Here is a 22,050-nt window from a genome sequence, read left to right as displayed (position 1 = left end):
ACCAGGCGTCCTTTCAAAACATTACACAATCAAACCCAAAACCATGTTCACTGCAGAAACTCACTTCCAGCATAAAATCCTTACTACTTCCAATGAGATTGGGATCTTAGGTGTCAATAACTCGACCGAAGTCCGCCCTCTTCCGCGCTGACTGTTAGGGAAAGGTTCTAAAATGCTGGGAATACTAAACGAAGCAAAACGTTACTTTTCGCCATATCCTAGACTCACATCTTTAAGCTGGGGCAACTCTTCAAGTCTTTACTCTCCTAACTCTTTTCATTTCATCAGATACAAAAGCGGGCTGCTTCACTTGACAATCTCAAATTGATCTACAACTTGGAATCCCTACTCTAAAGCACCGAAGAGCTAGGAGAGTGTTTTCTATAGGAGTTCGTTATTTTAGTTATTTATTACTCTAGTTATTTCGTGTAGTTCAGAGATTTATGTACAACAGAATCAACATTAATGTTTATACATTTTATTATATAATTATACCTGTTTAAAGATATTTATGTTACGTTTTATTGCATAATTTATGTATTAAGTGTAATAATTAATTTTTGTATTTTAATTTTTTTTTCTTCATTCTATAATCTGCAATGGTAGTATAATTTTGTCATTTAGTATCCTAAAAATACATTTTGTTTTATTTGAAAAAGAGGTCAAGTAATGCTGCCTTTTTTCACACAGTATCCCTGACAAGGGCCAGGAAAATTTAAGCCATTTAAATATAGTTTAATTTAAAACATAATTTATTCCAAAAAATTAGATTAAATTATGGTATGAATCTACCTTGAATTAGCAATCGAATTGGAACTATTGACGAATTTACTACTTGCAACATTTTTTTTCTAGTCTATGAATACTAATTTTTGTCTGTGGTATACGAATGAAGCTTGAAATTAAAATTTAAGCTATTTCTCATGTAAACAAAGTAAAACACGTGTTAATAAAACGAAGTCGTACGTAGATATTATTATTATAGTAAATATTCAATTTCGAAGCAACATATAATTATTTACTTGCAAGATGCCTAAATCAAAGCGTGACAAAAAAGGTAACCTAAATAATAATGCAAATAATATTTTTTATATATATATTATTATCACCACAGAAATTTTTCGTTTCCAGTTTCTCTAACCAAAACAAATAAAAAAGGTCTTTTATTGAAACAAAAAACAATTGAAGAAATAAGGAAGTCTTTGTCTAAATATGAACACATATTTCTATTTACTGTTGATAATATGCGTAATACAAAGCTAAAAGATTTGCGGAATGATTGGAAAGATTCTAGATTCTTTTTTGGTAAAAATAAAGTCATGGCTGTTGCACTTGGAAGAACTAAAAGTGATGAAGTTGAAGATCAGTTGAACCTGGTAATTATTGTTGATGTGATACTTTTTTTTTTGTCAGAAAAAAGTCCTTTATTTAAAGTTAATTAAATGTGTGAGGCCACAACAATTGTACAGTCTGAAACCCCTAAGGATTTGTCCCTAAAAACATTTTATTTGCTGTTCACTTTCTTTCCTCTAATGCCAAACTCCAGTCCTACAGTTATTTTTGCATTTTTAATCCTGTGTGCCATAATTTGAAAGAAAACATCTATCAACCTAAATAAAGTAGCACTCCTTTGCTTAACTGTTAAGTAATTTCACCTATACCCAGTGTGATCTTATAGCAAAGTACCTGAACCTTATATTGAAAAAACCAGCAATTAAAAAAAACTGATTATGTTAATGTAGATTTTTGTGTACAAAGTTTTTTCCTAAGAACGGAAATAGGTATGAAACAAATGTGAAGTCTCAGCTGTATATTTGAACAAAAAGTTCCAATTGGCTGTGGCTTGATGTCAAAAGCACAAATTACATACATTGTAAAGTAGATATTAAAATTACTTTTTTCAAGTAACATTTGAAAATTTCATACTTTAATATAATTCATGCTTAATATTTACCAACTAAGTATATGGTTTTGTTTTAGCTTTCAAAAAGGTTAAAGGGCCAATGTGGACTGCTCATGACAAACAGGGATGTTATTGATGTATTGGAATGGTTTAAGACCTATAGAGCAACAGAGTATGGAAGGTCTGGATTTGTTGCAACTAAAGATGTGATATTACCTCAGGGCCCATTGGAAGACTTCTCTCATACTATTGAACCACATCTTAGGCGTCTTGGCCTGCCCACCAGTCTTGAAAAGGGGGTGATTCACCTCATCAAAGAATATCAAGTTAGTGTCCTACTTGTATTATAAACATCAAAGTTTGTGAGGATGTATGGATATTTCAATGATTTCATAGAAAAGCTGCTGAATGGATTTTTTTTAAACTGTATAGTAATAGGTATAGCTATGATATGCTGCCTAAACTGTTACAGTTCTGCGAAGATAATGTTTGGTGGTGTTGTTTCCCAATAGTTGTAATAAAACATTTGTTTTTCTCATGGAAAATCACAATTTCCATGCAGATAGAATTGTGGGCATATCTGGCTTACATATATATATTATATCTTTTTTCTTGGGATAGCATAAATGCAGGAATTGAAGTCCCAGTGTCTAAATTTTTACATCATTAACATATACAAAAATATAAAGAAAGAAGTAGAATACAAGAGGCGACCTTATCGCTTAATATTGTTCTCTGCCAGGCAACCTTCAAATTAGGAAAAAAGAAGAGGAGAGTAGACTACTGGTGGTACAATTTTTTTAAATACATACATTCGAATAACTACATACTAATAGATTAACTAGTTTACGCAAATAAATCAAAATAAATATAAAAATAAACTAATATATATAATGAGTGATGCCAATCTTATCAATCCAGCAAGTACTGGTTGCAATAACTTGCAGTGGTGTTTCCAATGAGCAATCCTTTGCAACACTTAAAATTTTGCCCATCTTTCAGGTTTGTAAAAAAGGTACAGCTTTGACACCAGAACAAGCCAGCATATTAAAACTTTTGGGTATGCAAATGGCTCAATTCAAAGTAGTTATTAAGTGCCACTGGACCAAAGGCAAGGGATTCCACAAAGATCTTGATATATCCAGTGATGATGAAAGTGATGACAATAATGATGCAATTGAAGATGAACCAATGGGAGATGATGATGATGCTGAAGATGATAATGAAACTTAAATACCATTTGTTCACACCTTAGTGTAAATATGAAATTATATTGGTTATAAGTTAATGTTTTTTTACTACCTATCTAAGTATCAATTTTTAAAAAATTATTGTTGCTTGATTCCACCTTTTTTTTCTTTTTTTAAATATATAGACAAGTGCTTGACTGCAATCACACCTGATGGTAAATGATGATGCAGCCTAAGATGAAGCGCGCTTGCCTAGAAGATGCCTATTCACTCTTGATTTGAAGGTACCCAGATTATAGGTATCAGGGAAGACCGAAGATGGGAGGGCATTCCAGGCCTTTGCGGTGCGGATCAGAAAGGAAGAAGCAAAACGCTTCGTACGTGTTGATGGTATTTCAACCACGTAACGTTGCAGATTCTTTCGGTACCTCGCAGTTCGATGGTAGAAAGGAGATGGTTTGACCAAATCGAATAGCTCCTGAGCACACTTTCTGAAATGTATCTTGTAGAAAACAGCCAGACAAGCAACCTTGCGCCGGTGTTCAAGGCTTTGAAGTCTACTGACTACAAGGTCGTTGCCAATGAGTCTCCTAGCACGACGATCCAAAGCATCGAGCTGGTACTTGGCAGAGCCATCCCATAAATGGCTGCAGTACTCCATACACGACCGAACTTGAGCTTAGTACAGGGTTAGAAGCTGTTCTGGCGTGAAGTAGCGCCTCACTTTGTTGAGGATGCCAAGTTTTTTGCCAGCAGTTTTAGCTTTGGACTCGATGCATTGTCCAAAGCTTAGATTGGACGAAATGCTGATACCTAGGAGCTCAATAATATTCGTGATTGGCACAGATACATTTCGGAAAGTCGGAGTTAGGGGGAACGGACTCCGTTTGGCGGAAAACAAACACGCTTTTGTTTTGGAAGCATTAAACTGTACCGTACAATTTTGCACGACTCATGATGCGAAGCATCATTCGCATCAGAGAGTACTTTACGATCGAAAAATTTTTTTCGCCTCATTTCGGCGGCTATTTTTATTATTATAGCCTTGTTAGTTTACGGAATCAAGATATTTTGCATACTATTGTCGAGATAGTTTAATGGAGATTAATTCCATACTTTTAAAAAATTGATTTACTGCAATAGAATTGGAAAAAAACACCAAAATAGGTCTAAAAATTTTCCTGTCAGTCATGTGTGAAACCCGAAAACACTAACTTGTGAAAAAATCCATTATTTGAGTTAAATTTATAAAAAAAAAAATTCTAATCGACGATTGTAACTGAATGCGAATGATTAATTAATTCAGTGTAGTTTAATTGCTATTAATAAAAAACAAAAACTGAAAGACTATATCTATATTTATCCATTTAAAATTAACATGGATGGTGATATATCTATATCTATAGATATTATGTACATTTTATTCCACCAGGGGCGCCTGTGCATCACTTTCCTAGTACAGCTGTTTTATTTTTTATTTTTTTCAATATTTGATAATTAAATGAGCATTATGAGTGGTGCACTTTTGGATTTTCCAAATTTTTTTATATACAATATATGTAGGTTTTTTAATTTGGCGCAGCGTAGTGGATCTATGCTTTTGTTGCCACTCTCATAAGATGCCACACATCCAATATGCTGAAGATAATGATGAATGAATATACTATATATCTACTTATGTTTAAAAAGATTTGGTAAATACCTGTAATAAAACGCAAACCACACATTTAGTAATATATTTAAATCACAGTGGAAATAAATTATATTTATATAAAAAGTACATCAAATCAGATTACACCAATATTTTCAATAATCATATCATAAAACTAAATCAAAAAAAATTAATACATCTAACTAATAAGCATTCTAATTAAAAACAAATTTATACAAAAATAAAAATTATCACCTAGCAAAGGCCTTGCCTTTTAGGGACTGAATATAGTATAATTCTGTATGTTTTTTTCTAATAAAATTAACTTACATAGAAAACAAATAATCACAGTACAATAGTAAAGCATTGCTTTTCATCTGACCTCACAATCAGCAAAATATATTCTTAGGTTATCGCAACTACGAAATGACAGTCTTTGAAACCAGAAAAAAATATTACATCCAGCTGTTTTATGAAGTAACTTAAAACTAACCTTAGATTATAGTTTGTAACTATTTGAATAAAACCTAATGCTGCACTCCACTTAGTTAACTAATGGTGTGTTTCCACTGAAATGAGACATAAAAAAACTTATACTATTTAAAAAAAGGATGTGATCATTATCATACAATATCCTGCAAGATAGATCCAAAGAGATTTGAGCATTAAAACCCATCAGCTGCAAAATTGCCGTTTTGCAGAAGAAGCTTATCCCAACCACTTGTAGTAGTACAATATGGGTATTTCTAATGCAAACCATGTAGACGCTGTCAGAAGTGGTGTAGGATTAAAGTAGTTATAATGTTTTAAAACACTGCGTTACTATTCTGACGCTACGCTACCTTTCATTAATAAGTAGGATAGAATCCTATTCCAGTATCGAAAGATTGTAAAGTGAGTCGAAGTAGATAGAGTAAAGTGGGCCATATTCATCTTAGAACTTAAGCTTTTCCGTTCGTTTCATAGCGGATTTTTGTAGAATAAAACACCAGTTCAAAAAAGTTTACTTTAAAGCGAAGATCATTAGGTCCATTTTACGCCCTCATTCATGTTGTTTCGACACTCGAAAAGTAATCTAATACCAATGATACTGTAATATTTCAGTCTCAGTTCAGTTGAAAGAAAGAGTTGGATTTCTAATGATAGTGGGAAACCCAAGTAAAGTTCATTTCTTGTCTTGAAATGTTAACTGAAAAACAGGTTGTCTTTTTTATATTTTAAAAATAGATTTCGAACTTAAATGTTATGAGTAGGTAGTTTGCATTTTAAAACAGATAAGCCATGAACTATAGAAAAGTGTGGACACAATATAATAATGGTAATATTTGTATACATTACAAACGAAAATTACGAGGATAATATTAGCTATCACTATGATCATGTCATGTCGGTAATGGCAACTATCCCATCGTGATATAGATGTGAACTTGAGATCACTATATCACAGCATGTTCAATAACCTGCTCATAATGTCGACGACTATTATGTAAAATATCGAAAAATACGTCGCGTCACATAAAAAGAGCCCTGGCGGTTTATCTGCGCCAATTGATGCAATTATGTGTAAATTATGAGAGTTGCTATTTCAGTAAACATTTTTAGCAGCCTCTATGCCAAGCGGCACGTTTTTGGATGTCTGTACTACGCTATGTCGAAAAATCACTGAAACGACTTAAGACTGTATATGAAGCTGAAGTTTAATGGTCGACCGTTGGGCAGGCACAAGTGCACAGATAAAAATGCGTGAATACTTTTCAATGTATTTAGTGTAAAAATTACAATATTAGGAATACATTAAACAAAATAGGAGAGATGCAATCATTCGCAATTTAATAAATCGTCGAGTGCACAGTTATTCCATCAGCGCTCTTCTTACGTGACGCTACTTATACATTAACTCTACTCGGCAAAGGATGTGCCCTCTACAACGATGCTCAACTAACAGATACAGACTGAGAACAGTAGCTTTTGCGTGACTACGCTCGTGCAAATGAAATTCAACTTTTTAAATAAATTGTGGCCATAAGCTTACAGTGTATTTTCTGCTAAGCCTAAGAATACCACTACATCCCAATTTAGCCACTCACAAACACTACGAAATGTTAGAAGCACTACATAATGGAATTGTTTATTTGTTACATTCACTACTTTATTCACATTCACAACTACCACCACCTAATCTTTATCATTTTTGGGGGATTTAATAATTCACATATAATTAATTATAGTACCGTACGATAATAGTATCGTAGAAGATTTTACCCAGAGTATATAACGTCATATGAAAAAAAAAAAAAAGCCAGGTAAGTTACTTTGCGAGGTTACAGGAAGAACTTTTAATTTACGTAGTGGGGAAGCTAGAGCGAAATAAATTTGACCATTTTAAAAATTACTAGTTACCGGTATTGTGGTGTTTTATTACAACATGCAGTTTGATTAATTCACTCACTCAATAGTGATGATTTTTGTCTCGCTACCTTTAGGCTATGTAATGCGCACGACTTATAGATCTTTTAAATACGAAGCTTACGTTAAACCATATAGATTTCGCGTTTTGTATATGACCGGTTGGAGACCTAGCATCCTGTGTATACGGTATTGCGTATGGGTGTTTAGTGCGGTGCGGGCGGCGCACGGGCCGGCAGTTCGAGGCACGGCAGCGGCTCACGCCAGTACACGCTCTGCGAGAACTCGTCACTGGGCTCGCACTGCGCCGGCGGGAACACCTGGTCCACCAGCACCGACATATGCGAGTACCTGCGGAAACCAATAGGAACCATCTATGTAACCACATAACAAAAAAATGAAGAACATATAAAAACTTGAAAATTATATAGGCGTAGGTAGGGAAGGCAGTCATAGAGCTAGAAAAACCAGATAAGAAGAGAAGAATTATCTGGTGGGAAACTCCGTGGCTAGTTACATACCACCCTACCGACAAAGCCGTGTTGACAAGCGATAATAGACACTGAAATTTCAGCTTTTACACAGACCATACAAATAAAACCTTTTTTAATTATAATAAATGTTTTATGTGTAGTTATGGTCAACGCATGTAACAGTCATATACGTACCATATTGTTTGGCACTGAAATAGTAGTGAATTTACTTTATGCCTCAGCGTACCTAAAGGTCACATTGTAATAGTAAGAATGGCGTGCCATTTTGAAAAATTATATTTTGTACTTTTCCGTTTTGCATGCAATTAGCACTCGCAGTTAATTGGAAATCTAAGCCTAAACTTTAGATTTGCTGATTGAATTTAGTACTATGTACAGGGAAGAGTAGAAAAAGGATAGCACTGCTCAATTTATTATTAACTTCGATCGTTCTATAACAAAAGTTAACGTACCCTTTTAAGTTTGTCTTTAAAACAAAGAACAAAAATACTCAAACCAAGTGTTACAATAATTTATGTTTGATGACTGATGAGAATACAATATTTTTATTGATATTCATGATCTTTTCAATAAACGAAAGTTTAACATTAAAATTCTCACACAAACCCAACAACACAAATGATACCAACACCAGAGTTTTAGTGAATGTATAAATAATAAAAAGCGATATTTTCGAACGATACGAACTTCTTTCATACTTAAAAGTTATTTGTGAAAAAACTCTGCACCCACCTAGATTTTGTTTTAACCTACCTTTTGTTTATTATCTAGGTTCTTATAGCTTATAGTTATAAATTAATACTTTAATCGTACAGTTGAAATCAAATTACTTAAGCGGATTATCCACGCTAATAGTGAAATCGAAATTTCCGCTTGTGCATGACATAGCTTTTTAGTAATATAATTAATGACTAACATTAATTTCACTGAAGAAAAATATTTGTATATATAAGTTGATTATTCATTGGTAAATTGAGTTATTACGTTGAAACAATATGACAACATAGAAATAAAAATAAATACGAAAGATGACATGTCGATGATCACTGAGTTATTTGTCAGTATTATTAGGTATAGTGATATTTTAGAGGATTACAATTTAGAGGATATTAATGTTTGATGATAGCGCGATTTTTAAAGTGACAAGCCCAGTTTCATGCCATCCGGCTTACCAGAACTCTCGTCTGCTTGCAAATTCTTATTTTTGAAAATCTCTATCGAGACTATAATAGACTAAACATTATTCATGACTAGCAAACGACTCTATCGCGTTTCAGTGGTGGGAAGAAATCATCGACCATGTCACTTTGCACGTGGTAACTGAAATAAAAATAAACTGCTTATTATATGAGTAATAAATAATAGTATACGAACACCCTCGCATCGAATGTGACTTGATCCAAAATAGTTCCGAATAAGCATTTGTTAGAAGTTACGTGACAACTGCGCCATATTATTTACATACTGTGACGTCACTACAAGTTTAATTGATATTAAATTGCTGAATTAAATTAATTATTATAGTTCTACTTTAAATATTTAACGTTTTACCAAAGAGACTAATGACTATTTAGTTTGTGAAATATCCTAATATCTTAAAAAATATTATTTGTCCGTTTTGTTATCAACATAATATGTCAATTAAAACTATTGCATTTTCGGACATTCGTTTTTCAGAGTTTTCTCCTAAATATATAAAAGAACAAATGTTTAAAGTGAAAATTAGTAATTTAAAACATTACTTAAGTCCCTCCCCACATTCTGCAATACAACTTTTTTATATCAAGAGATGGCAATAATGCAAATGTATTGAAATGTGTTATATATTCTTCTTTTACTATTTAAATTATGCATCCAAGTGTGTCCGCATGACTCAAACATAGATACATTTTTGTTGATTTTTTTTTCGTGAAGCTTTGGGAGAACGGAAATTTCGAAGCAAATAAAAATCACTAGAATACTTTTATTTAATTACGCATTGATTGAAATCAGACTGCGCCACAACTATTATTTGATATACTACAAATATGACGTTATTTTCTATTTACTTCGTAACTACGATTATTATAACTGAAATTATTTTAGATTTTCGTCACATTTGTGCTAGGGGTGCACAGTACGTTTCAGTGGGTAGTTAGTTGTGTGATGAGTGTGCGACGCGGTGAGTGTGTTGCAATGGCAATAAAAGCGGATACTCACGTCGACTGGAATGTCTGGGTCAGCTCGTGCTTGAGTTCACCCTTGTAGTTTATCGTGAATATTCTCACGATGGGAATGCCGACGGCTTGGTACGCGCAAACATCCTGCATACAGATGACATTAAGATAATCTACACTAATATGATAAAGCTGAAGAGTTTATTTGGTTGAACGCGCTAATCTCAGGAACTACTGGTTCCAATTGGAAATATCCTTTTGTGTACGGTAGCCCATTTATCAAGGAAGGCTTATATTAATGGGTAATTTAGTTAGAAACAAATATTTATACCTTTAAATAAATTTCTTTTATCTTATATAGATTAAGTTTTTTTTTAACTTTAATATGATTATACTTAAATTTAAATTATAATTTTTTGTATAGGCTATAATATAACATCACGCTACCACCATTACGAGCGGAGCGTGAATAAAAATATTCCTGCAAAGACGGGAAAAATATTCCTTCTCTTCCGATGCTAGCGATGCGTAAATGGTTCAAGTTACGCCTATAATAATGTGCGACGGAATTGTTCCTCTTTTAGAGTTCTAAGAATTGTCCGCGGCGGTATATCTTTTAACGTTAACTCTCCTGCGAACTTTGTCGCGGGGAACCGCTATTTTAATAAAATAACTTATCTAGTATAAGTTATTTTATTAAAATTTATTCTTACGGCTTTATGTGAAATTAAATTGATGATTGACCGGTGTCATTAAACAAATGGACTTAAAAAGCCGGCTGATGTCGCGCTTTCTCTGTCTCACAATTTTATAAATCTATTCTTTAATGGCGCGGGTTATAAATGTAAATCCATATTTAAGCTAAAAACGATTTAAAATTCTATAGCACATAATATTATTACAGTTAAAGCTCGCGTAGCTGCATGGGATTATCGTGATAGGTCTATGCTCTAAAACAAGTTTTCCTATGAGATCTGTACCCACTGGTGGGACGTTAAGAGACCGTGGATTTATGAAGCTTACTTATAGTATAAATGCGAAAGTGTTTGTTTGTCCTTCCTTCCCTTACATTGATATTTGGCAAAGGTTGTTTTGAGAGTAACATAGGCTACTTGTTATCCCAGGAAATCAAACGGTATTCACGGGATTTCTAAAAACCGTAGTAAACGAGGACGAAGAATGCGTTCAACAGCTAGATTACAATAGTTAAAAGCTTACATTGACTCGATTGCCATATCCCGCGTAGAAAGGGTTTGAGCCCGTTGGGAACAATGCTTTGATATCGGCAAGGCACTGGATCTTGAATTCCTCTGGCTTCTTCTCGATGACCTCTCGATGGAAGGCGCGCAGAAGGGACGTGGGGTTCAGCAGCAGTGGTCCGTCCGGTAAACAAACTTCCCCTTGCTTAATAGAGCGTAGATATTCTCGGGTCACCTGTCGATATATTTCGTATTCATAATTCAAAATTTTGTAGGAGCATTCCATTTCCAGTCCATTCGAATAAAATCATGGACAGATATCGCGAATAAACAATATGAAAGTAGTGGCGGTGTCATCATTTTCCTACAACAGTTAATCAAATTTTCTGTTTTTGTTCTTAATGGAAAAAAATAATCAATTAAAATAATAGTTTGGTGTTGTATAAGAAACAACCTATAGAGTGTCAGTTCACGCCGCAGAACAAGATATTCGAATTGGTACTTGATTGGATCAGCTGCTTCCAAATTACTAAACGCAGACATTTATGGTTTAATTTTTATTACTGGTATAGTACACCGTTTATCTTCAATTATTGAATATTGCTTAAAGTTTTCGTAGTTTGAATACACCTCCTGGAATCCAATTCTATTTATTTATTAAAGAAGACCCAACAGCTTCTTTACAATATATATTTAGGGAAATGTAACAGAAATAAATGTACTACGAAAATACACACATCGGCACCTATAGCCCCAAAGAAAGCGTAGCTTGTAACACAAGGTACCAATATAACTTATGCATTTTTTTATTAATAATTTATATAAATACTTATAATATACAGATAAACACCTAGACACTGAAAAACGTTCATGTTCATCACACAATTTTTTTTCCAGTTGTGGAAATCCACTGCGCCAATCGGCTGTCAAACAAATTAAGAATAACATTTCGTTTCTAAACTGTGTGTTGAGCCTATTAAAGATGACTTTATTTTGTTTTTGTATTGTATGATTTTTATTACATATCAAACTTACGTAATACAACATGACATGTTATATTCATATATAATATAGACCGTGAGGTTAGGTTATTATTATTTGCTTCATTATCATTTTATTGAGTAGACAACACAAACTATTAGGTATATATAGAGAGTAAATATGTTAAGTATATGGGGATATGTAGTATCAATTTTGTTACTAGGTAGATGAACTATGCGAACTGGAAAGTTATAGGTAATCAATATTCTAAATATATAAATAATAATCTTACATTTCTTGTTTACTTAGGTATATTAGTATTGTTTACCCAGGAAAATTAACAAACTTCACATAATCTCAATATATTCCCCGAGAGGGAAGCAGAGGTATTTAAAACTAAGATCGTATCATCGCTTTTTCAGATAATCTTTAAAGCTCGGATCGAATTAGCGAGGAGAATCTAAGCTTTGAATCACTATCTCCTATGAAATATTAGTGTTTTTTTTTTTAAATTACCCCTGTTAATGGTATGAAATAAAGGAAATTCCACATCCCCCTCTCTAAAGAACAACTACAACTTAAGAACTCACCCTAGCTTGTCCGATGGCACGCGCCGATAGATAGAGCAACTGGTAGCCGTTGTTCTTGATCTTGGTGAAAAGTTGCGCAACTCCCGACTGCGCCCAGTCCTTGCCGACGAGTGGAAAGATGTGGCCCAGCACGTCCGACCTTACAAATTAACACTTTTTAAGACGTCGTTAACGTAATGCGCTTACAAACGCTTAAGGTAAGGTAACGTTAAGGTGTTGATTGTTGTAGAATAAGGTTTAAAGAATTTGAACTAATAATAATCAATGTAGTTATTCACAGCAATAAAAATATAAATGCTCGATAGAAAAGTAATCTTTTCTTAGTTACACCTATATTCAAATTTCGGAATTAAAAAATACTATATGTTCAGACTTTACTGAGTATTTCGTTTCTTTTTCAACTACATATATATATAGTTAAAACATAATTTTTTAATTTATACTGAACTCGACTACTCCTAGAAATCGTAAATGTTTCAATAGAAAATTTGCAGAAACAATTATTGAAAGTTGCATACTAATACAGAGTGTTCTTAAGAGTTGTTTGCATTAATACCTACTTCACTGTTGACTGAACGCACCTCATGCCGTAGAAACATATGACTACCTCACTATTTAGTGAGGATGCCTGGTGTTCTACTACTATACGCGATACCAGATTTTGTAGAATTTCTACCGCGCACTTGGAAATTGTGGAACAATCTCCCATCTGACGTCTATCTTCAAAGCTTAAATTTTGCGTTATTCAATGGTGGCTCCTCTGGTGCTGCAGATGTTCATGGCCGGAGATGATCACTTAACATCAGGCGACCCACTTGCTGTTTGGTCCGCTAAAAAAATCTTAAGAATTAAGTTGTATAATTACTTGGTGATGGTGCCGTCGATGTCGGAGATGACCACCTTGTCATCGTACCGCCAACGGAACACGTTGCACTTGCAACGCGTGGTGCCCTGGTACGCAGTGGTCACGCTGAACACCATCTCGTTCATGCCCTCGCGTAAATTCAGCTTTTTCTGTTCAAAACGAGAGGACAAGATTAAGATGATTAGGTATTATATATAATTACTCTATCACACCACTCTATCGACAACCAACAACTACATGAACTGTATCATGTCCGTTTTGTGTACATTTCAATGCTTGCAATCTTTTAGTAGTTTTCGGGTAAATGGACTTCACGTTGCTCGTCTTGGAATAGCAAACTATTTAACGCGCTTCTAGAAATGAGACTTTTTTCCCTCGTCGCAGCTTATGCCACAAGTGAGTGCAAAAGCAGCATTCAAATCGGTCCAACCAATTGAAAGCTAGAATGAGCTACATAAAAAGATATTAAACTCATGATATTTAACCCCAGTTGGGTCAGGTGTTACTATGCTCACTTACAATTTGATCAGAAGAGAGACGCAGGGTCTTCCGGAAGGTGGACTGCCGTCGTGATGACCTCGTGTTATGAGTCTCGTGTTCCGAATCTGACGAACTCTGATCATGACGCACGGATACTTCGCCTGTCATCGAAATAAAGATTGATGTATTAAAAAAGCGCATTGATTATTAAAATTTGCATAACCTAATAATCTAATTAAGTTCAGAAGATCAATTTACACTAATATTACAAATGCGAGTGTATCAGTTGTAAGATCGATCGAGCAATGGTTAAACCATTGCTCTCATCTCGATGAAATTTAATAACTTGTATCCTGGAGATAGACAAACAGTATTTTTTATTGTATCACAGAAATAGTGATATAAACAAAACCACCCAATCTTATCTTCTCTTTTTGGAAATTGGCAAAGAGTTTGCATCCTGGATGCGGTCATAGGATATTTAACATCTCGGGAAAGGAAATCGTTTCCGCAATTTTTTTTTAAATCCTTGTCCGGATTAAGTCGCGGGAACCACCCATTTAAAAATGCAACACAAGTAAACACTCACGAGTAGGAATAATTGGCGAGGTTTCACCAATTTCCATTACTTCTTCAACTATGATGGCTTCATGGAGGTTCGTCATTTCTTTTGCTTCCTCAATTTTGTCGCCTTTTTCCTCAGTCCAGTGATCTAGCTGATCTTCATCGATTGAATCAGTTTTTGGGGTTATACTTTTCGCTGTATCACTGTGTGGTGCGCTCACATCTTGAATTTCATCTTTGGGCTGTGACGACTCTGACCTAGGATTAAAAAAAAGAACACGTCAATCTAATATTTCTTTCTTTAGCTAAAGGAGATACTAACGCAGAACACGCTGCTGTGTGAAGGAAGGAAGCAAGGAAAGTAATACTAACAAATAGACATTTTCCCGTTCATACAATATTAATAAAGGATTAGGTACCTTCAATGAGCATTTTAGATCAGTAAAATAAAAACATCTATCAAGAGTAATATCTCTTTTGAATCCTTGAATATTTTGTTGTTTGCTTATTTGAACGCTAATCTTGAGAGCTACAAGTCTCCAATGAACATTAGCAATTGTTCATTGAAAAGTCAACGTCTCCTGTGGATGCTTCGGTGTCAAAGCGAAACGTGCGTGGAGAGTGCACTGCGAAAGATCTGTCTAGTGTTAGGTATAAAGATTGAAGTATAGAAAATTAAGTTTAATGATAATTGTATATCATGAAGTAACGCCTGTAATACCAGCCAAGTCTTATTGAATTGATTATAAATATTTGTTTGACGACGCAAGCGAATTCGAGTGCCACAACTAGTAATTGGATAAATATAAAACTGTGAACAAATATTTATTTGTCTCAAGTCCAAAGTGTCACCAGATATCCAAAATAGGAAATTGTATTTGTTCCAAGGTTACGGTCTGGGGAATTTTGGACCGAGTTCATTTCTATCATAAAAGCGTTGGCTCGATTCCCTGTTGACTGACGTGTAACGTCGGGACTAATGGACGCGAATATTTCCATCACTTTAAAATATAATTATAAATCTTTCCTATTCAATGAATTTAATTGGACACAAGATAGTTCTCAGATTTAAATCAATAAAATTGTTCTCCACGGCATCATCAACCATCATGTGCGAAACATGAATGGCCTGATAATATGTTTTAGATCTCCGATACACAACAACGCTGCTCCAATACAGATTGGCAGATGTTAACTATTATAAGTAATACATTTTAGTTATTCTAACTGGGACTGGTGGCTTAACTTGCTCTAAATTTTCTGTTCTCCGTTATACAATTTTCATCATCTGGGTTGGTTCTGAGAATTGAATTAAACTGAGGAGGATCGGATGTTGAACTTGCTAGCCACAACATCAACCAGGCAGTTCTCTACGATAGTTTTTTTAAATTAGTAACTAACAAGAAAAAGAAATGGTTAATCTAGATGATAGAAACATTTCATGATTTCACATACCACTAATATTATGAACTGTGTTCAACAGATGACGTTATATGCTACCATGTAACTCTATGTCTAGTATCGCACAGGAATTTGTTGAACTATGAATGTATTATATTTTTAGAAATAGTTCGCTGATGATACATGTATATAGAAATGCAACTGAGGAATATCTATAGCATACGAAATATGCTTGTCACGAAGATATGAATGAGTCATACAACCATTTTTTCTAGTCAGCGTTCTCTGTGCAAATATTAACATATTTTTATGAATAAATTAATAAGAGTTAATTGTATTAGTATTGTAAGCTTACATTATTCAATTACGGTTTCTAATTTCTAATGACAACTAGCTGTAATGCCCTATCATAACACATTATTATTTAAATATTACCTGGGAAATGCGTAGTAATTCGTGAACCCATTTGACATAAAATGTAACTGACCTTATATTATGGTTGATACCGCGTATTTTTATGAAAACTTATTACAGTTACTTCTCTTAAACTATTGATTCCAAGTAGAAGTTGTAGCACAAAAGATTGTCATAATCATTAATACTGTAAAATTCCATCAAACTCCTTTGCAATTACTAGCCTTGTAGATGTGTAACCTTTTCACAATTAGACAGCGAAAGTTATCTCGTAGAAAAGTACAGTACAGACATAGTACAGACGAATAGCAATATTTATAGTCCGGCCTACTTTAATCCGCAGAATAAATCTCAATGTCACGGGAAAATAGATAATCCACGCGGAAGTCGTGGATAACCGCGTTTTTGTCTACGAAAATAACCTAAAATATCACATCGGATATCGGTGTCACATTATTGCCGCGACAATTTTTGTTTTTATTTATACATTCAACATTGTAAAGAATAAAAAAAAAAATTAAAATCACTGAATGATAGATACAAAAATCTTTACCCAAAGTTGTTCTTGGTTATTTAAACCGACCTATACGCATTGGAGGAGCGTGCGGGGTTCAATGGAAACATCCATGAAGTTGATGAGGTTGATGGTGATGCCGTCACACCACGATCCATTCGATATCGTATTGGACAATAAGCAGAGAATTTAGTTTTTTTTTAAGTATAGTGAAAGTGTTCTGACCTTTTGTCTGTGTTGGATCGTCGCCAGTACCACCACGAGTAAGAGCGCGGCTTGGCCTCGTCAGCGCCGCGGCTGCTCACCGACTCTTCACCTTTTTCACCTTTCTCTAGGTCTTCGAGCACTCGCTGCGTGAAACAATCAAATTTATTATTCTAGTACTTCTTACTTAGGTTTGAGCCCTTGTGTCCTTTCTTAACGTAAAAATGTGAAGTATTAAAATAGCAGAGCGACCATACTTCATGATTTGGCAACTTCCTACAAATGTGGCAGATAGAAGAAACAGTGAGAGAAACTTAGCACTACTTTTATTTATTTCATCGAAAAATACAAAAAAACAAGTATTACATTTAAAAGATGTTTAACATAAACTCTCAAGAGTTTTACCGTTACTCTCTGCGCCGTCGACAATCATTGGTCGTGAATACAACACGCTTAATTCTAAAATTACATTTATGCTAAACTAAACTAAGTAATGAGCATTTACTCTGGACTGATGTTTCTTTTTGTACTTAACTTGGCAACGATTAGCCAAATATTCTCCTTTTTTTTTACCGAACAACTTAGTTTCCCTAGTGGAACATTTGTAAAACTTAGTTCACCATAAATTTAATGATAGTGTAAATTATAAGTGATATATTTATTTTTTATTAATATATAAACTAGATAGCCTAGATTGGCTGCAATCAGGGCCTGATGGTTCATATAGGCGAACTAGCCTAGTTATTCTTTATTTATAAGTATGTAATTCTCCGAATTTTTTACTCATTTATAGTTAAATATTTAATACCAAAGTATTATAAAAACAAAAGAAAAAAGTATTTTTCTACACATTTTAAAACTTAACATTACTGTTTTATTTTGTCACCAATTTCAAAAAAAAACTTTGGACTACCCAAGACTTTTTCTTCGGATGATCATTAGATTAAAAAAAAAAAAAAATTACACATTTTCAAACATTACTGTTTTCTTTTTGTCGCCAATTTGTTTTAAAAGGAGCCTAGGGTCACTCAGGCCGGTAAAAAGTTGAATGAGTAGCCGTTTCCTGCCCAATTTTCACTATCAGTTATATCGCAGATACTTACGTTAGGTAGCGGGCGCCTGTAGGCCAGCAATGATAGCAGCAGCGGTCCAGCACTACGCCACGGCATACAACGTGTTCCCAGCCGCACTTCTAGCTGCCCCGTACTAGCCAACGCGGCGCCTTGCATGCAAAACTCTTCGTAGCTGAGCGCTCGCGAAACCGCACCATCACGCGCCATTACCGAAACCTGGCCCCTAATAGACAAATGCTTTTATTTTTTTGGTTCATTAAATAAATAAATAAATAATAAATAAATATACTACGACAATAGTGTGTATTGTCGTAGTATAGCCATCTAGCCCCAAAGTAAGCGTAGCTTGTGGTATGGGTACTAAGATAGCTGTTGAATATTTTTATGAATATAACACACATAAATACTTATAATATACAGATAAACACCCAGATACTGAAAAACAATCATGTGCATCACACAAACATTTTCCAGTTGTGGGAATCGCGGCCTAGGACTGCAGGGTCACTGCCCACTGCGCCAGTCTGCCTTCATTGATAGCTACTCCGAGTTCATTTTGGGTTTTTAAAAAAAATCAAAGGAACCCTTTATTTCTCCGGGATAAAATATATCCTATAGCCATCTGCGAACTATATATATATGCAAAATTTAAGTTAACTGGCTGAGCCATCCACTGACTAAAATTGCTTTTTCTTTTTAATTCCGCGGGTATTTTTTACCATAAATATTATTCTATGTCCATCTCCAGGATGCAAGTGTTGCAGATTCACATAGACACACTTTTAAGATTTTATAATATTAGTATGGATATTCATCTATTCGTATGTTCACAAATAACCAAAGCGGATAAGGCAGAGATTAATTGTAAGAACATCTTCCGACTTCTCCGAATCGCTCGGGAATATCATGCGGATACACAGTAAGACTGACTGATTTGCGATTTACAAGGGATTAGAACCTTACCCCTTTGATAGATGTCGGTTTAATGGTACCTATTTGTTTGACCAAAAATTTAACATCAAAATAAGCTTTAAACATATAAAACACTGATAGTACGTATAGGGTACTAACAAGCTTATTACTTTACAGTAATCCGCCTGTTATCTTATCGCGGTATAAAGGAAAGTAACCTTGTTTTCCGGGAAATCCTGTTAAGTAACCAACCAGCTATATGAGTAGTTCCGCTCGGTTGGCTAAGCTTAGCCCTACAATAGTAACCTACACACACATAACATTTGCGGACAGGACAGTTCACCACACACACAATTTGTAGTACGTAATCACTATTATGAATATAAAATACATGATTAATAAACGATACAAAAACATTTAATGTAAGTGGTAATAACAAAAGTTAAAGTACCGAGATGAGATAAAGTAGGTTTGTATCTACCTTATTCAGCCCCTTATGCCCCTTATTCAGTAAGCTTTTTACCGTTGCCAACTAGTGGCACTGGTGACCTGTCATCCCTATAGTTTGCGAAAAGAATGTAACTGCTACTGTCAAATTTGAACTGTGTATAAAGTCAAATAAAATCTAAAAGATTAAACTATCAAAATTCAAGATTTTCAAGCCTCGATGCAAGTTGGTTCAGTTAGTTAGAATTGTGATTTAATAATTAACTCACTTGGCAAGTAGTTTCTCGTCATCATCAGAGTCGAGGGTGGGCGCGTCGAGTGAAGCCGGTGAATTGGGCGACTGTGGCAGCGACGGTCCATTGCCAGACTCGTACTCTTCTTCCGTAGGACCGCTTGGTATGCCAACGTTACCACCAACTGCGTTAAAAATATATTTAAAAATGTTTTTTAAATATTTCTTCATTAAGAATTAAATGTAACTTATCTTCAATCTACAATAAAAAGCATAATGTCAATAGTTACAATAAATACTCTTACGCTTCGTCAAAAAGCATTGTTATTCCCGGACATAAAGTGCCCATCAGACAAGAAGCATTGTCGCGCTTAATAGGGATAGAAAACCTTTGGGCCACGTAGTCCCCCGAGCATTTATTCAAATAGACAATAAATGGCACTTTATTATTTTGATAAGTTCGGTGCAATGAAAAAATACATGGTATTAAGATGATGTCGATAACTACATTCGTAAACTCGAAACTAAAGCTATGAATGTTTCAAACGTGCCCTGTTCTAAGAAGAAGTCCACAACAAACTAACCATCATCGAAACTCTTCTGCCAAATAAGGGTCATCTTGAATTTTTAATCAACTTGCAATAGGAAGAGGTTACTATGTTTTTGGGCGACTTTAAATGTTGTCAAATCTAAACCATATAAATGGTTTTTTTTTAAATTGAATGAGTTAACTAATAGGTCGGTTCCTTGTAAATTTTATGAGGATCCGATGAAAATCTTCGCAGATAGAAGGAAAATAGCGAATTAGAGAGCAAATTTTTCCTTTCATAATTGATGTTCTTTTGACACTATCGTTGTTGACTAAATATAACAGATGGCCTTCAATATAAAGTGCATTTGCAGAATTAAGCTGTTTGCCTCAAGCTGATGCAAAGTGGATGCAGATTCCAGGATTTGAATTATGCAGTACCACTTCCAGATTTATCAAATACTAGGTGCTTTTTACAAATCGCTTGCCTGCCTGGGATATAAAGTTTGTTACTGTCTGTTTTCAACTTGTTAACTGGTTGCTTAGTTAGGACGTTAGGAAAGGACAAACAAACACACTTTCGCATTTTTAATATTAGTAAGGATAGTAATGATATAACGATATTCAAACCTCTTTAAGAGAGTATCTATATAAGATTCTGACCTAAAGACCTTGGCTGTTACAAAAATACCGTTATATATCTATGAATTACAATTAATTTAAATACAAGTTGACATATTTGGAAAAGTAGTCTATGTTTTATCGAACAATGGCAGCTAATAACACAATTTCCGCTTATCATATTATGTATGTATCGTCATTAGTGGTAGGTATATGCTGATTTGATAATACTTAATTAGAATAATGTTGTCTTTGTTCTTTAACACATTTAATGCTGGAACAATTGAATTTGTTATGTCTGCGGTATTAATTAAAAACATCTGTTATCTATATTTGCGCACCTGTCCGATAGCGATCTGCGTGGTGTTTCGGAAAGTATAAATCGGGATCGACTTGACCGCGATCCAGGTCATCGAGGTAGACGCCCCCGGGCGCAGTATCAGCGGCTTCCCGCGTGGACATAAACCTGAACAAGGGTTAAAAATTTTCTTAATATATAATCATGATCCTAGAAAAGCTTTGCAGTTCTCAATGCATTAAAATTTTTCAGTTCTTGTAGCCAATTTAAATAGAGGACCTCGTTTTTAGCAAAAAAATTAAAAGACACCGATAACATATTTTTTTCATTATTACATAACATTATGAAAAGAACTATGGAGCTGATTTCAAATGGATGAGTGAGTGAGTAGGTACTGCATGCCCACGTTATTATTCCACGGCAAGAAAATGGCAACTGCCGAAACAAGTCTTCTGCATCAGCACACTTCTATCAGCCATGATCTGATCATCCACTCTTTTGTATAACATCTTGCACATAATATATACTTCTATAAATATTTTCTACTAAGCAATATAAATTGAATTCCCATAAGTTATAGTGGAATCAATTATTATTTTATCTACAGGAGAAAATAAGCCGTAGAAGTTGGACAGTGGTTAAAACTTACCGGAACATGCCACTTAAAACTCCACGGCGTTCCGTCCTTTCCTCATCAGAACTTAAGGGCTCCGTTGGGGACGCGGGCTCCGTCGGGGACGTGGGAGACACTGGGGTCTCAGGGCACTCGGCCTGCACGTTTCTGATCGGGGGCTCCGGCAGTTCGCCCCATCGCCAGGACTGAGACGACTTGTCACCATTTGCAGCCCTTTGTAACTCCATTTCCGTATCTGATTGGACTGGTGTTCCATGACGAGACCCCTTACTAAACAAGAAAATAAAATGAT

The 22,050-nt window shown here is 34.7% G+C and overlaps 2 protein-coding genes across 6 annotated transcripts in view; one reads left to right on the top strand and one right to left on the bottom strand.

Moving 5' to 3' along the window:
• The first annotated feature begins 876 nt into the window (after positions 1–876).
• LOC120634762 (mRNA turnover protein 4 homolog) lies at positions 877–3,191 on the top strand. Its single transcript, XM_039905542.1, has 4 exons — positions 877–1,057; positions 1,132–1,376; positions 1,981–2,229; positions 2,906–3,191. Exons 1-4 carry the CDS (start codon positions 1,030–1,032, stop codon positions 3,134–3,136), a joined length of 753 nt encoding a protein of 250 aa, XP_039761476.1. The 5' UTR covers positions 877–1,029; the 3' UTR covers positions 3,137–3,191.
• Positions 3,192–4,937: 1,746 nt separating this feature from the next.
• The window catches only part of LOC120627832 (phosphatidate phosphatase LPIN3), a 49,348-nt gene continuing 32,235 nt past the window's right edge, over positions 4,938–22,050 (bottom strand). For 2 of the 5 annotated variants that reach the window (XM_039895938.1, XM_039895925.1), the window contains exons 5-16: positions 21,774–22,028; positions 21,168–21,292; positions 19,714–19,861; positions 18,116–18,308; positions 17,034–17,158; positions 14,505–14,737; positions 13,955–14,076; positions 13,436–13,584; positions 12,571–12,709; positions 11,019–11,234; positions 9,844–9,947; positions 4,938–7,501 (exon numbers count right to left, since the gene is read on the bottom strand). In XM_039895938.1, coding sequence (XP_039751872.1) covers positions 7,357–7,501; positions 9,844–9,947; positions 11,019–11,234; positions 12,571–12,709; positions 13,436–13,584; positions 13,955–14,076; positions 14,505–14,737; positions 17,034–17,158; positions 18,116–18,308; positions 19,714–19,861; positions 21,168–21,292; positions 21,774–22,028 — 1,954 coding nt within the window. In that variant the 3' untranslated portion in view covers positions 4,938–7,356. Of the gene's footprint in view, positions 7,502–8,816; positions 8,965–9,843; positions 9,948–11,018; positions 11,235–12,570; positions 12,710–13,435; positions 13,585–13,954; positions 14,077–14,504; positions 14,738–17,033; positions 17,159–18,115; positions 18,309–19,713; positions 19,862–21,167; positions 21,293–21,773; positions 22,029–22,050 lie in introns of all 5 variants that reach the window. The other 3 variants (XM_039895918.1, XM_039895908.1, XR_005658945.1) reach the window with 2 other exon arrangements.

The sequence above is a fragment of the Pararge aegeria genome, chromosome 2 (assembly GCF_905163445.1).
Source record: "Pararge aegeria chromosome 2, ilParAegt1.1, whole genome shotgun sequence".
Classification (NCBI taxonomy): Eukaryota; Metazoa; Arthropoda; class Insecta; order Lepidoptera; family Nymphalidae; genus Pararge; species Pararge aegeria.
This window is presented reverse-complemented; position numbering and strand designations above follow the sequence as displayed.